Genomic DNA, 14513 nt, shown 5'->3' on the forward strand with positions numbered 1-14513 from the left:
TTTAATAAGATAAAAACCGCTAAAACCCAAAACAATATATCTTATGTATCGGCGATAAATCCGGTTTTACCGATTCAAATCATTGAACCGGTTTACATTATCTTAAAATTTGATTTTTTTTATTTTAATAAAATACGATATCAAGGTAATATTGATATTCCATATTTCCGGTAAGTAACCTAGTGTTTTCAATTACAATATTTCATCACTGTTGAAACTGTCACTCATCTCGTACAATGCAATATAGTTTATAAGTGTAAAAAATGTTCTTAAAATTCTTGATATTTTACAATAAAATAGTTGGTTGTTAGGGTGAAGGGAGTGGTTACCTATTCCAAATAGGTAAACTCTTAATTCACCAAATCACACATTGTCATGTCAATTCACCTCAATAAGTTATCTAATGCTTCAAAACGTTGGCGGTGGTTTACCTAATGGTTTTAGGTAAACTATTTAAAAAAAGGAAAAAATGTGTGATTGGTTGAGAAATAATGGACCCCACCACACACTCATCTCTCCCCCCCTTTCCCTCCATCTTACCGAACTGGTGAAGGTTCACCGCATTGCTCCCCCTTGTTCGGTAAACTGGTTGATGGCAGTGGTTTACCTATTCGGTAAAGGTGTTTACCGACTGACTTTATCTACCACACCATTCCCCCTTAGATAAAACTTTGATCAGTTAAATAAATCCTAATTGTTGTTGGGTCATTTTTTTTTAGATGAGTTTGTATTTTATGGAAGGTAAACTAGTAACTCGGTTCAACTAATTGATTTAAAAACAGAATTTTAAAAACGAGTGAAATTGCACCACAACAATATCTCAGCGGCCAATTGGAAAGCCACATGACACGACCCAAAAAAGTGAGTGACGTGGCCTTCTAAATATCCAGTATTGGTCTCCACCCCTCCCCTATATAACTATCCGACCACCATATCAACATTCAACAACCACAATAAAACAAGTTGTTAACAACCTTCATTCCACAACCTTCTTCTCTCAATCATTCATTCTAACATGGCAGCTACTTCAGTCTTCATGTCAACCCCCGTTGCACGTCTCACCACCAACCCTTCATCTAGAAGAACCGTCAACTTTGCTGTCGTCAGGTGCATGTCACAAGATCAACAATCTTCACCAGCACCGAAGAAGGTGAGCACTAAGTTCTCCGACGTGTTGGCGTTCAGTGGGCCTGCACCGGAGAGGATTAACGGAAGGTTGGCGATGATAGGGTTTGTGTCAGCGATGGTGGTAGAATTAACCAACGGTCAAGATGTGTTCGCTCAGATCTCACACGGTGGAGTTTCGGCGTTTGTAGCGACGAGTTTGGTACTGTCGCTGGCGTCGTTGGTGCCGTTGTTTAAAGGGGTGAGAGCGGAGTCGAAGTCGAGTGGTTTGATGACGTCGGATGCAGAGCTGTGGAACGGACGAGCTGCGATGTTGGGTTTGGTTGCTTTGGCTTTTACGGAATATGTGACGGGCAGTGCCCTTGTATGATGAGTTTTGTTATAAAAACAAAGAGGCTACAGGAACTTATTTTTAAATCGTGGTATTAGATGGAAGTTTGAATATCGAATTAGAATATTGTTTGTAGACATGTACTATAAAAGCTAGCTTGTAAGTATACGTGTAAATAAATGATGAAATGTTTTGATACATGAATACTATTGCCCAAGTGTATGTGGATATGGTAATTGTAAATGATGAACTGTTATTCATGATAATGGACCCATCTCATCTTTCTTGCTAAGGGGAGTGGGGTGGTATCACTTATAAAAAATTGCATTACTTACAACATTATTTTAGTGGCGGTGCTCATCACAAGTGATGAAATTCTATCACTGATAATTTTTTTTTAAAAATTAGAAATTAACAATAAAACACTAAAATAATAAATTTTTTATTAAAATTAAAACATACTAGCTCAATTTAACATAATATTTTAGGCTACAATTTAAAAAAATATACTAAAAAAACTCTACTCCTCGTCCAACTCATGAAACTCCAAACCTAAAAAACCTACTAGTTCAATTAAATCGTATCTCAACCGAAAGTGAGTTTCTTTATCACGCAAGTTTTGTTGAATATTTTCTGGAACTTGAACTTATGTAGGAGGATCCGACACCCAATCCGGAGATATTGCACGTCCGTCTTCTTTGATTATCATATTGTGCAATATGATACATGCATATATTATGCTATGTATTGATTTCTTGTTTCGCACGAACCGGTCGGCGTAGTATGTCCCATCTACCCTTTAAAACACCAAAAGTCCTCTCAACATCTTTTCTTGCCGATTCTTGCAACTTTTTGAACACGATTTCTTTAGCCTCGACATGAAAGGAAGGAGCTTCGACAAAAACAGACCATGATGGGTAGAAATGGTTAAAAATTGAGAAGTATATATAAAAGGTTTAAAGGTTTTTTTTATTATTATTATTAAATATTACCGTTTTAAAACGGTCAAAAAAAGCCCAACGGTCGAATTTTTGTAATGTTCAACGCGTGATATCTTCCACGCGTGTAATTTTCCACGCGTTGAAAACCTTGGTGGCGGCAGTGTGCAAATGGTGAGCACGCGTGATGGGCTTCCATCACGTGCCCACCCCCAGTCCCCTAACAACGACACCAACGACGAAATTTATTAAGAGGTAAATTCGCTTTATTAAGTTAATAATATATAGCTTATTTGGAATCAAATGTTTTAAAAAGAAGAGTAACTCCAATGTTTCAGCTTAGAAGACACATATCGAAATTTATTTTACATTTCATCCTACACAGCTCGTAATATATCTTACACACCTTTTAACATATCCTACACCCTAAATTAATTATTTTTCAAAAAAATATATTTTAAAAGTAAATTAAATATAATGTAGTTAGTTATTAAAAAGAAGACTACAAATTAATGATATATGTAAGTTAACGAATATTCTTACAATAACACTAAATATAAATATTAAATGAAATAAAATGAAGTATTGTTATTTGTTGAAATATCTTTTTTTTCTCCTTAAAAAAATTCTCATTTAAGCTCTTCACTAAATATAGCGTAAAGTTTTTCATTTTTGTATAAATGCTTAGGTTTTATGTAACAACTAAGTGAATTCCACACAAATAAGTTGTATTATTAAAAAGTGAAGATGAAAAGACACGTTATAATGTGAACAAATTTAATATAGTCTCACGATTATCAAAATTAAAAAAAGTAGGTATAAACTTTTTTTACATTTATTTGTGGGAAAAGACTTTCTTAATATTTACTTTAACATTATATTAAGGATTATAATCAGCGTAAAGGGAAATGATAGAAGATGATGCAAGAAGGGATGAGTGGTGAAGAAAATTGGGCCATTAAAACTTGGAAACTTTGTTTCTTCTTTCCCATTTGAAACTTGCTTTCTTATTTCTTTCTTTACCAACGATTGCAACTGGCTACTAAAAGAATTTTCTTGTAAGATTAAATGGTTTTATAAAATAATTTGTATGGTTTTGTGGAAACTTTGTAAAAGTAGGTGGTTTGCTACCTTCATAGGTGAATTCACCATATAGATCATGTCGCATTGGAAAACACTAATTAAAATCGAATCAGATAATTAAAAACAAGTAAACTGTATATACGTTATATTAAAATATCATACACGATATGGCCTTTACTAAATCAATATCGTGAAGGATGGTTGGAGCAAATCAACGTTACATATCATAAGCTCGTAACTACAACATGACCATTACGCATTACCAGGTGTTGCCTTGAATGAGTTTTTATACAAAGATACTAAAACACACTACGCTAACTAAACTCACCACATCTTTTTTAAATGTATGTGATTTAAAAATACATGAATACCTAGTTGTTTGTTGAATCGGAAAAGACGGTATCACCGAGTAAATACACTAAATAAGATTATCGCATGTTATAGAAACTTCAAGTCAATTGGATCATAAATAGGTGTAAACCCCGACACATCTTGACACTTAGAGCATTCACTTTCATTCCATTAAATTTTGTGTGTGGAGTTTTTATAATATGAAGAGTATAAAAAGTGGTTGTGAGTGGAGGAGAGATAAAATGTTAGTGTTCTTTTGTATATTTGGGGAGACACTGTTCACCCCCTATAATTTTTTAATATATATATTTTGAAAGTGGTTGTGAGTGGAGTAGATAGAAAATGTAATCATAAAGGTATAAACAAATATTATTTAATTAAAAAGGAGTGTGAAAATATAGTGTTTTTAGTGTAATTTAAGGTGAAAATATGATGGAATAGATGTGAATGACTGATACCAAAAGACTGTTTCATTGTCAACTAGCAAATCCCATAAACTCTTAGGCAGGACGGGGCGGTCCCGTTATGGGACAATTTCACGCGTGATGGCCGTAAAGCACACCGCCGCCGCTACCACCATTACGCGTTATATATCTAACGCGTTACCACCATTACGCGTTAAACTTTTGAGTTTTATAGGATATCACTTGTACATTGTGCATTAATACTTGTATATTGGAATCCCCATCACTAGTGATACCATCCCCACTACATTTCTATCACTATCACTAGAATATTGGGTGCTGACATGACATTATTTGATTGGGTGCTCCCATCACTAGAACCCATCACTAGTGAACCACCCCGGGTCCCCTTATAAGTGATTACATGCCCAAACTTTTTTAGTGAGTATTATACTTCCAAATACTGTTATATCTTAATTTTACAGGATTTGAATCCTATATCTCTCTGATAAACACAAGACAGTTACCACAACCATATCTGTTGAAGAAATTAAAGTAACTAAATCAATTTTTAAGAATTTAACTTTATGCAAACAACCTAGAAAGTTCCATGGTCCAAATCCAATCAGTCCACTAGTACTAAAACTGTACATGTAGAGGCCGAACTCACCACAACAACCTCTCAGCGGCTAATTCGAAAGCCACGTGACCCAACTCAAAAAGTGAGTAACGTGGCCCTCTTAATATCCAGTCTTTGTCTTCACCCCCTCCCCTATATAACCCAACCCACCAACTCTACAACCACTATAACAAACAACCTTAACATTAATCCCACAACCATCTCTCAATCATCTCTTGCAATGGCAGCTACTTCAGTTTTCATGTCTACCTCCGTTGCACGTCTCACCACCACCCCTTCTTCATCTACAAGAAACATCAACTTTGCAGTCGTCAGATGCATGTCACAAGATCAACAACCTTCAACCAAAACTCCAGCCACACCAACTACGCCTCCGCCACCACCGGCGCCGAAGGTCAGCACCAAGTTTTCCGACGTGTTGGCCTTCGGTGGGCCTGCACCGGAGAGGATTAACGGAAGGTTGGCGATGATAGGGTTTGTGTCAGCGATGGCTGTAGAGTTGAGCAACGGTCAGGATGTGTTCGCTCAGATCTCTCACGGTGGTGTACCGGCGTTTGTAGCGACGAGTTTGGTGCTGTCGGTGGCGTCGTTGGTGCCGTTGTTTAAAGGGGTGAGGGCGGAGTCGAAGTCGAGTGGGGTGATGACGTCGGATGCAGAGCTGTGGAACGGTCGGGCTGCGATGTTGGGTTTGGTTGCTTTGGCTTTCACCGAGTATGTGACTGGAACTCCGCTTGTTTGATTAATTTTTGTATATAGAAAAAGAATCATAGAAACAAAGAGTGCTACAAGAAATTATTTTCAGATTGTGAATTTAGATAATTTTGTCAAGAAGTGTTAGAACTAGAATGTTACTAGTCATGTACTTTGAAAGATATCTATGAAAGTATATGAATTGTTGCAAGTACAAGTGTAAGTAAGCAGCCCAGGTACTAGGTACTGGTGGGTGGTTGGGGAAAGAATTAATGTTCATTGTGTTGGAAATTTCTGTTAAAACAAAATGTCCCCTGTGTTTCTAAATTCCATAACCGATGATCCGTCCTCTTTCCGTATGTAATATACAAAAAAAAAATGAAAACTCTAATACAATAAATATCAAATTAATATATTCAGTTTATAAAACGAGTTTAGTACATCACAAAAGTTGATAGAAAGATTATCATCAAATATATAATGTTATATTAAATAATTTGAAATTGTACTGTGCTAAAAAAAAAAAATACTAATACTATTATAATAGAAATAATAATAACTTATATTTAGTTGTAATTACTTTTAAATGTTTAGAACCTACATGAGAATATAAATGGTATGCAATTATGAGTTACGTAATCATAGAAACTTTATTTTCATATTAGGTAAGTTGGGTAAAATACTATTTATTTGAATTACGGTTACCATAGTTAATATAATTGTCCTCATTTTCGATATATGAATACTTATATTATCATAGTGAGTTTTATTTTGATATATGAATACTTATTATTTAATTAGTTTTATTTGAATATAGAATGCAATAAATTAAATATTAACCTTTGAGATTATCATCGAAGATCCCATTCCCTATTATTAACTTCCTCTAAAACCAACCAAGAGAGAAAACCCTAAGAAAAATATCACCACCCAATTTAAGCGGCAGGACTAGTCGCTTCAAACATCTCTATTCGTGCCCCACATGTTTGCTGAAATTCTGATTCCTTGTGCTTCATATTTTCGTCCGCTGCTCACAAGTTTGCAGCCGCGGGAGACCACCTACGTGCCACCATCTGCAACTATCGACACCACAGCCGCATCCCAACCGCCGTAGCGCCACCGTCTGCCGCCGCAAACCAGATTTCAGCGCCCCCGCCTTGACTCCTTTCCTATTAATCGCAACCCACAAATTCCTTGTCTTCTGATGCAGGTTTTGATTCAGGTTAGCAAACCGAACCGTTTTCCGCTTTGAACATATTTATTCGACTTTGAACCGTTTTGATTTCTGGCGGCTACTACTACAGATCCATCATGGTAACTAAGCTTTGTTAGAGCATTCTCATCCAAACCACCAAAATCTGTGTGGGGGGTTTTTAAAATATAAGAAGTATAAAAAGTGGTTGTGAGTGGAGGAAAGAGAAAATGTTACTGTTCATCTGTATATTTGGGGGGACACTGTTCACCCTCTATACTTTTTTAATATATATTGAAAGTGGTTGTGAGTGGAGGAGAGAGAAAATGTAATATAAATTGAAAAGGAGAGAGAAAACGTATTTGTTTTTAGTGGAAATATATTGATATAGGAGTTGTTTTTTAGTGGAATGTATGTATATTTTTAGTGGATTGGATGTGAATGCTCTTACACTAGCCATTATGTTAAATAGGTAAATTAATTCACTACTGCCATGATAAAAGATATAAGTTTTGTTAAATTCATTTTATGAAATTAGTTTCTACAACTATATACATTATTTCTAAACACATTTTGAAATGTGCTGTTGTATACGTAATTACATGAATGCAAAGTGATTGAATGGTTTATATTTTTGTTCACTAAATTAGTGGAAATCCACTTTCAATGTATAAGTAACAAATATAAAGTGATCTTCGATGCCTATATAGTGCCATTGTATTAATTAAATCTATGGTTTTTGACATCCTTTGAGATGAATATGTAACTTGTATGACATATTTATCATTTAAAATGATTAGTCAAAAATCATATAAAACCTCGCCGTCGGAAATCAACTTACAACGAACTAAATAACATAACTAGTCACAAGCAGTATGTTTAATTTGACATAAACCGGAAATATAGGTTGGTGAGCTTTTTGAGGACGACTTGATTTGTGGGTTTTTTTTGCTTTGCTTGATAAACTAAGGTACGGATTCTGTTTCGATCACATCGTAGTATTTTTATTTATTAGATATTGGAAGGAAATAATTTACGGATTATTTTAGTCCTTTATTTTAGTCCATTATTTTTTTCCTTTTCTTGTTGATTGGGCTGCCTTCTGTCAAGGCCTTTTATTAGGCAGAATATTTGCCTATTCGTTGTAGTATATATATTGCTTATGAACTGTGAATGCTATGTCAAGAAATTACCATACTCCATATTTTTTTTATGGTATCAGAGCGCTGTTCCTAACACGCTCAACCAAAACCCCAAAACCCTAAACCGACTATCACACACATGGCCGGCGACAAAGAAAAGGAATCGAACGCGGTCAGCAATGCCGCAGCAAATCACACCTCACCCTATTACCTCCATCCATCAGATTATCCAAGGCAGTTACATGTGAATGAGGTCTTGAATGATAGCAATTATCTCGACTGGGTTCAAGAGATGGAGACCTTTCTGTTTGCAAAAAACAAGATAGGATTTGTCGATGGAACCATAGAGAAACCAGAGAAGACACATGCGGATCACATGCTATGGCTTCGATGTGATGCCATGATCAGAGGATGGCTGACTACAGCCATGGAGAAGGAAATCAGAGTTAGTGTGAAATACGCTAATTCAGCGAAAGAAATATGGAAGGATTTACATGAACGTTTCGGGAAGGAAAGTGCCCCGAGGGCATATGAACTGAAGCAACAGTTGATGACGACAAAGCAGGATAGATCATCTGTGTCGGCATATTACACCAGGTTAAGAACTCTCTGGGACGAGATAAGTTCAGTTTTTTCGGTTCCGAGGTGTTCTTGTGCCGGTTGCACATGCAATCTAAGCAAAAAGTTAACCGAATCCAAGGATAAAGAAAGGTTGTATGAGTTCTTACTTGGACTCGATAACGAATACTCGACCATCAGAACACAAATCCTTGCTATGAAGCCAATACCCAGCCTAGGAGAAGCTTACCATCTCGTTTCGGAAGATGAGCAACAGAAGGTTGTTTCCATGGGCAAAAGAACAAACACCGATACCGCTGCGTTTCAAGCTTTCATGAAGAAAGACGGGGCTGCTGGCACACAGAATCGAAACACGTCCAAGAATAGCAAGAAGACCGCTGATGATAAGGTGGAGCACTGTGTTTTTTGTGGGAAGGACGGGCATAACCGAGCCATGGCAACAACCGTTAGTGAGATCCTTTGGTTACGATGGCTTTTGAAAGAACTAGGCGCTGAACAAAACATTGCAACACAACTGTTTTGTGATAACTTGGCTGTTAAACACATAGCCAATAATCCGGCGTTTCATGAACGAACGAAACACGTTGAAATGGATTGCTACTTCGTTAGAGAACGGGTCGAGTCAAATGACGTGGAACCGCTGTACGTTGATACAAAATCACAAGTCGCAGACCTGTTCACAAAGCCGCTGGGATCTCGGCAACTACAGTTATTACTTGGCAAGTTGGGCATTTGTGATCCGCATGCTCCAACTTGAGAGGGAGTATTGGAAGGAAATAATTTACGGATTATTTTAGTCCTTTATTTTAGTCCATTATTTTTTTCCTTTTCTTGTTGATTGGGCTGCCTTCTGTCAAGGCCTTTTATTAGGCAGAATATTTGCCTATTCGTTGTAGTATATATATTGCTTATGAACTGTGAATGCTATGTCAAGAAATTACCATACTCCATATTTTTTTATTAGATTCGTTACTCTTTGGTACGGATTCTTTGGTCTTCTCATCTGAGTATTTTTTTTGTCATATATGTTACTTTGCAGTACGGATTTTGTCTGTTTCCGTTAGTTGTCTCATTTCACATTTATTATTTGATAAGTTCGTAGTAGCATGCAATAGACTTTAGCAGTGGTAATCATTGTTGCATGTTCTCATTAGCATTATGTTCAGTTGCCTGTAAATGGCTTTAGTTTTTGTGCTCTGTCACCCGAGCATGTTTGGTTTGGTTTGGTTTGGTTCGGTTTGGTTTGGTTTGGTTTGTGGAGATGGAACAATGGGTGCACACCGCACTCACCGTCTCATAGGTGCATGGACTAGCTAGCTGTGTACCTGTTTGGTTGTTTCTGGCTCTGGGTGCTTCTGTGTTACACGACTTATTTTGTCGATATATCTGTCGTGTAAGTAAGTATATGTTTCAGTATTTGAATATGTTTTATTTCTGATTATGTTATGATAAGTTATATGTGTTTTGACTCAGTATCTGTATCGGTTTCCCATGTCGGTTTTCGAAATTTATAATAAGTATTTTGTTTAGAAATCTAGGTTATTCAACTTACTCTACTTTTAATATATAAGGTTTTCATAGTTAGAAAATTTGCTAATTTTGTGTAATAACGATTTGCTATTAAATATGATAAATTACTATATCTTGATAAAATTCAAATGTTCAAATAAGAAAACAGTTTTGCCAAGTACCGCATATTTAAAATAATAGCATTATTAAATGATTAAATGAATACGTTTATACAAGAAAAATGGTTTTAGCCATCGTGGTCAACAATGTATAAGTCTCTACATCGGTTTTGTATTGGGTTCGGAATCGGTTATGTATATGACCGATTTCTATTTCTGTATCAGTGTCCGTTACCGTTTCAGATCAGTTCGTGTGTCAGTTTTTGTATCAATCTTGTGTCTGCATCTGTTTTTCAGTACCCGTGTCAGTAATCGTTTCAGTTCAGTCTCAGTTATGTTCTGTTGTGTTTTGCTTCTGCTGATATGACTTTACTTGTACTTTTGATTTCTCCGTTACTGGGCAATTTTTGGCTCAGCCGTATTTTTCTTTTTGTGTTTCCCTATTTGTTTTACAGGTAATATGGAATGATTTGGGATTTCAGTGAGGAGCGTTAGGAAGTTGCTGGTCAAGATTCTTTATTTCAGTAATGTAATAAATGTAATTAGGATCTTTCATTTAATGTTATGGATTGGTTTAGTTCTGATATTTGTAAGAGTGACACGTCAGCCCTACTCGGGTCGGGGTGTTACACCATAACCAGCGAAGAATGATTAGGATCGATGATTAATATCTATTTATCCATTCTTTGGGACAAAGATGTTACTTTACCACCAGTTTAATTAGCCTGAATTAAGATGTAGCATGAGTAAGATGTCTGAACTTCAAATTTCAAACTAACAATACGCCTCTTCATTTTCCCTAGGCTAGTTAAACCGTTTATGAAGTAAATTAAACTAAAATTGATTGCAACCATTCTAACAATTAGGTTATGGCACAAAAGTGTGTACAACTAGAGATGCATAAAAGTGTAGTGATCATGCTGCTTATAACTTCTTTTTTGTCATTGTTTTACACTTATTATGTGCTTAAGATGTTTTTGAGAGTTATAACTACTTTATGTACTTATTCCAAGAAATCATATCAACACAAATTAGTCTGTGGATTAGAAAATTTATTATGCGTAATTAATATATTTTATTGTTCATTATTACATGAAACAAAAATAGAGTACAATGATGTGATAGTCGAACACATCATCTTATCTAGATGAAAGCATTAGTAAACTTCAGGATGGGCAATAGCATAAGACTCCATCTTCTTGAAAGTATTCTTGATTGCTTCTTTAGTAATATTAATAACATCATCCATTTGCTTAGCATCACCTTTATACCTAATTACAAATGTTTGTTTGAATACGGATCCTCCATTAGGAGAAGGTATGAACTTCATATGATGAGTAGCTGTGTTTATTATACCCATCAAGGCGTCTCCTTCAAAGAACGTCCAACTTAGTATAAAGTTGCTTGCGTCAATGTCATCGATTGTGTGCTTCGAACTTGTTCCTGTGACAAGTGTTAGTGAAAACAACTACGCAAAGACATGAAAGAGCTCAATTCGATTTTAAAATTTAAAACTAAATAGTTATATATGTATATCACGGTGTGATCTCTTACCATCACTATATGTCATGCTCTTGATGCTTCCAACTCCACCATCACCTTTGATAACGGTGATGGTTTTGTAAGATTCGGGATTGATCTTAGGGGCAATGATGTCAAAGTCAGTGTAGACTTTGAAAACTTTAGGAGCTGAAAGTGAAGAGGTGATCTCTATCTCTGCATAAACCACGTCCATTATGTATGTGTAACTTTATAAGTGAAAATATGATAGACGAATGATTATTTTTTTATGAAATAGGTGCGCACATAATGATATTTATAAGGGTGAAGCCTTGGAGTTGTAAGGGGTCTTTAGATGTTATGCAATGCATACATGGTCAACAATACACTTCTATCGTTGGCATGCTACACTATACTCCATTTTTGACATACTACATGTTAGGTATTAGTTCTAGCCCCCGAACCCTCTGTGTGTGTATAGATGAGAAAGCCATAAACATATAAACTTACTGAAAAAACATGTTGAGGATCGCAAGGAAAACACATGGGTGTTTTTTATATTATACTAGGTTAGAACCCCGTGTAATACACGGGTTGAACAAAATATAATTTATATACTAAACATTCAAAAAATTACTTCTTTAGATACCTGTGTATTATAACTCAGCATTATTTTCATTTATAAAGGTGTGAGGCGCTTAAATCCCAAAACTCGAATGTATAACCAATTAAAAAATTTCATCTATTTCCCACATATTCTGACAAAAATGGCTTATGAATACAACAATAGTTAACCCTATAAATCAGAAAAAGAGATATTGGGGATTGCTTAATGCAAAATTACAAAACCATACATGTTCCCAATAGTTGATGACCTCATTTTTAACACAAAAGGTAAATTTAAAAAAATATCATGTTATCAAGCAGTTATGTAAGCAACATGTATGTAGAATGATTTGAACACAGAGATACATATACATTGACAAACTTATACAATAGGATTTGACATAAGGTCAACCTCAAAGAGCCTGATTTCTAACATATCGATGGTAACTTAAAACAGAACCAGCTGAGAAACCTGTGTAAAAATAATTGAAATATCTGTGTCGCCATGAAAACTAACCTTATTCTCTATAAATATTATTGTATGTGTCGCAAAAGGTAAAACTCGAACACAACTCTGCAGAGCATATTATGCGTCACGAAAGGTAAAACTCGAACACAAATATGTAGAGCATATTAAAGAGGTAAAGGAAAAAAATGTCATAAAAGTGAACAAATGTTCGTATAAGTATAACATTAAAGTTATTAAGAAACTGACCTTAGGGATCCCATGAATTCTGTAATATCAAAAAAAGATGAAAAACCACCTAAATACCATCAGGGAATTACAGACCTATTTAGAATGTAAAACTATGTCTACACTTGTAATATTTCTAAAACCTTGAATGTAAAAAACCAACAATTTATTCATAACATACCCAATAGTAACAATTTAATCTTTATACAAATACTATATAGTAAATCCAATTAATATGATATATGCAACATCGCATATTAATAACACATAACAATTCCAAATCTTTGATTCTAAATATCTACTATGGACAGGTTTTGTATTCAACGAACACAACCCAAAAACTGAAATTAAAAACATACCAACATCTGTGCACGGGTCAATAAAACAAACCACAAGAAAAAAAAACATATAATATGAACTCACATACCTGTAGCGGAAGATGTTAACCTTGATCGCGACGACAATGAGAAGATGATAACCAAAACCCTAATTGGTCAACACTGCGTCGCCGTTAGGGTCTCAAATCGGGGAACCAGAGCAACAATGAAGGTGTAAACAGAATTGATAGTAAATCGAATCGAATGCAGAATAAAACGGCGATGCATTTAAGGGTTTCCAGAGAAAGGGAAGAAACAGCAAGAAGGGGATCTATTTAAGGGGATCTATTTTAGGCTTTCAGTCTCTTTTGTAAGATAAAAGAGAGAGAAGGTAGCGAAGATAAGAAAGAAAAGTGGTATTTGATATGGATCGGGTCCAAAAATTGATCCAATAAGTTGAGCGGGAAACCCACAAAATCAATGGCTCTTAGAATAGGACACGTGTCCCACATTAAGTTTTATTTATTATATATAGATATTACACATGTGTAATAGTGTTTTTTTTTTTCTTTTCTAAAATTTTCATTTTCATGTAATGCATATATGCATTATATCAAGAAAAAAATATTTTTTTAGGAAACGAACGCATTATTACACATGTGTAATATATAAAACGTTCATGCGAACCGCAAGTCAACGTATTCTTTTTTAATTCTCTAAACATGTATTGCATATGTGTAATACAACTTCGGATAGAGTAATACAACTTCGGATAGAGTTTTTTAGTTTTCTCATTAAGTGGAGTTTTCTCATCAGCCTTCCCCTATATTGCGAACCGCAAGTCAACGTATTCTTTTTTATTTCTCTAAACATGTATTGCATATGTGTAATACAACTTCGGATAGAGTTTTTTAGTTTTCTCATTAAGTGGAGTTTTCTCATCAGCCTTCCCCTATATATATAATACACACATATAATGAGCACAAAAATGTAATTTTTTAAGAGTTTAAGTAATTACGTTTTTTTTTCTAAATATATATGTGGTACAATCGTTAAAACGTATGATTAGTAAATCAACTTCCTCATGACTTTTAAACGGCCATAACATTTTCATACATTAATATTTAAAAAAAAACACCATAAAAACGAGCATTTTATTCTTTTTAATGTGAATATGGTATTGGTATTGAAGGGGTATGGTCCCAGATCTCGCGTCAGCACGACCGCTAGTGACCATTACCCTTATCAAAAACCCCCACTAGCAAGAACTTATCTGTGTCCGTGCGGGCACGC

At 35.2% G+C, this 14513-nt stretch overlaps 3 protein-coding genes across 4 annotated transcripts; 2 read left to right on the forward strand and 1 right to left on the reverse strand.

The window, feature by feature from the left end:
• The first annotated feature begins 943 nt into the window (after positions 1-943).
• Positions 944-1660, forward strand: LOC110930395 (early light-induced protein 2, chloroplastic). Its single transcript, XM_022173695.2, has one exon. It carries the CDS (start codon positions 1016-1018, stop codon positions 1493-1495), a length of 480 nt encoding a protein of 159 aa, XP_022029387.1. The 5' UTR covers positions 944-1015; the 3' UTR covers positions 1496-1660.
• Positions 1661-5032: 3372 nt separating this feature from the next.
• LOC110930394 (early light-induced protein 2, chloroplastic) lies at positions 5033-5779 on the forward strand. The gene has a single exon (XM_022173694.2). The coding sequence runs from the start codon at positions 5093-5095 to the stop codon at positions 5609-5611; it is 519 nt and encodes a 172-aa protein (XP_022029386.1). The 5' UTR covers positions 5033-5092; the 3' UTR covers positions 5612-5779.
• Positions 5780-11134: 5355 nt separating this feature from the next.
• Positions 11135-13599, reverse strand: LOC110930393 (root allergen protein). 2 transcript variants are annotated; one of them, XR_004888692.1, is made up of 3 exons: positions 13331-13597; positions 11658-11819; positions 11135-11546 (listed from the first exon to the last, which is right to left on the reverse strand). XR_004888692.1 is itself a non-coding variant. In XM_035987627.1 (3 exons), the coding sequence occupies exons 2-3, from the start codon at positions 11836-11838 to the stop codon at positions 11260-11262; spliced, it is 468 nt and encodes a 155-aa protein (XP_035843520.1). In that variant the 5' UTR covers positions 11839-12783; positions 13331-13599; the 3' UTR covers positions 11135-11259. The 2 variants fall into 2 exon arrangements, 1 of the variants encoding a protein (XP_035843520.1); XM_035987627.1 differs by having other exon boundaries at positions 11658-12783; positions 13331-13599.
• Between the last annotated feature and the right edge of the window lie 914 nt (positions 13600-14513).

The sequence above is a fragment of the Helianthus annuus genome, chromosome 3 (genome assembly GCF_002127325.2).
Source record: "Helianthus annuus cultivar XRQ/B chromosome 3, HanXRQr2.0-SUNRISE, whole genome shotgun sequence".
In the NCBI taxonomy this organism is placed as follows: Eukaryota; Viridiplantae; Streptophyta; class Magnoliopsida; order Asterales; family Asteraceae; genus Helianthus; species Helianthus annuus.

What these genes read in the sequence shown, in the direction of transcription:
- LOC110930395 (XM_022173695.2), top strand. Translation starts at nt 1,016, where the DNA reads ATGGCAGCTACTTCAGTCTTCATGTCAACCCCCGTTGCACGTCTCACC.
- LOC110930394 (XM_022173694.2), top strand. Translation starts at nt 5,093, where the DNA reads ATGGCAGCTACTTCAGTTTTCATGTCTACCTCCGTTGCACGTCTCACC.
- LOC110930393 (XM_035987627.1), bottom strand. Translation starts at nt 11,838, where the DNA reads ATGGACGTGGTTTATGCAGAGATAGAGATCACCTCTTCACTTTCAGCT. An exon ending in GAGCATGACATATAGTGATG is followed by an intron (nt 11,547 to 11,657) that starts GTAAGAGATCAC and finishes CACTTGTCACAG; the next exon opens with GAACAAGTTCGAAGCACACA.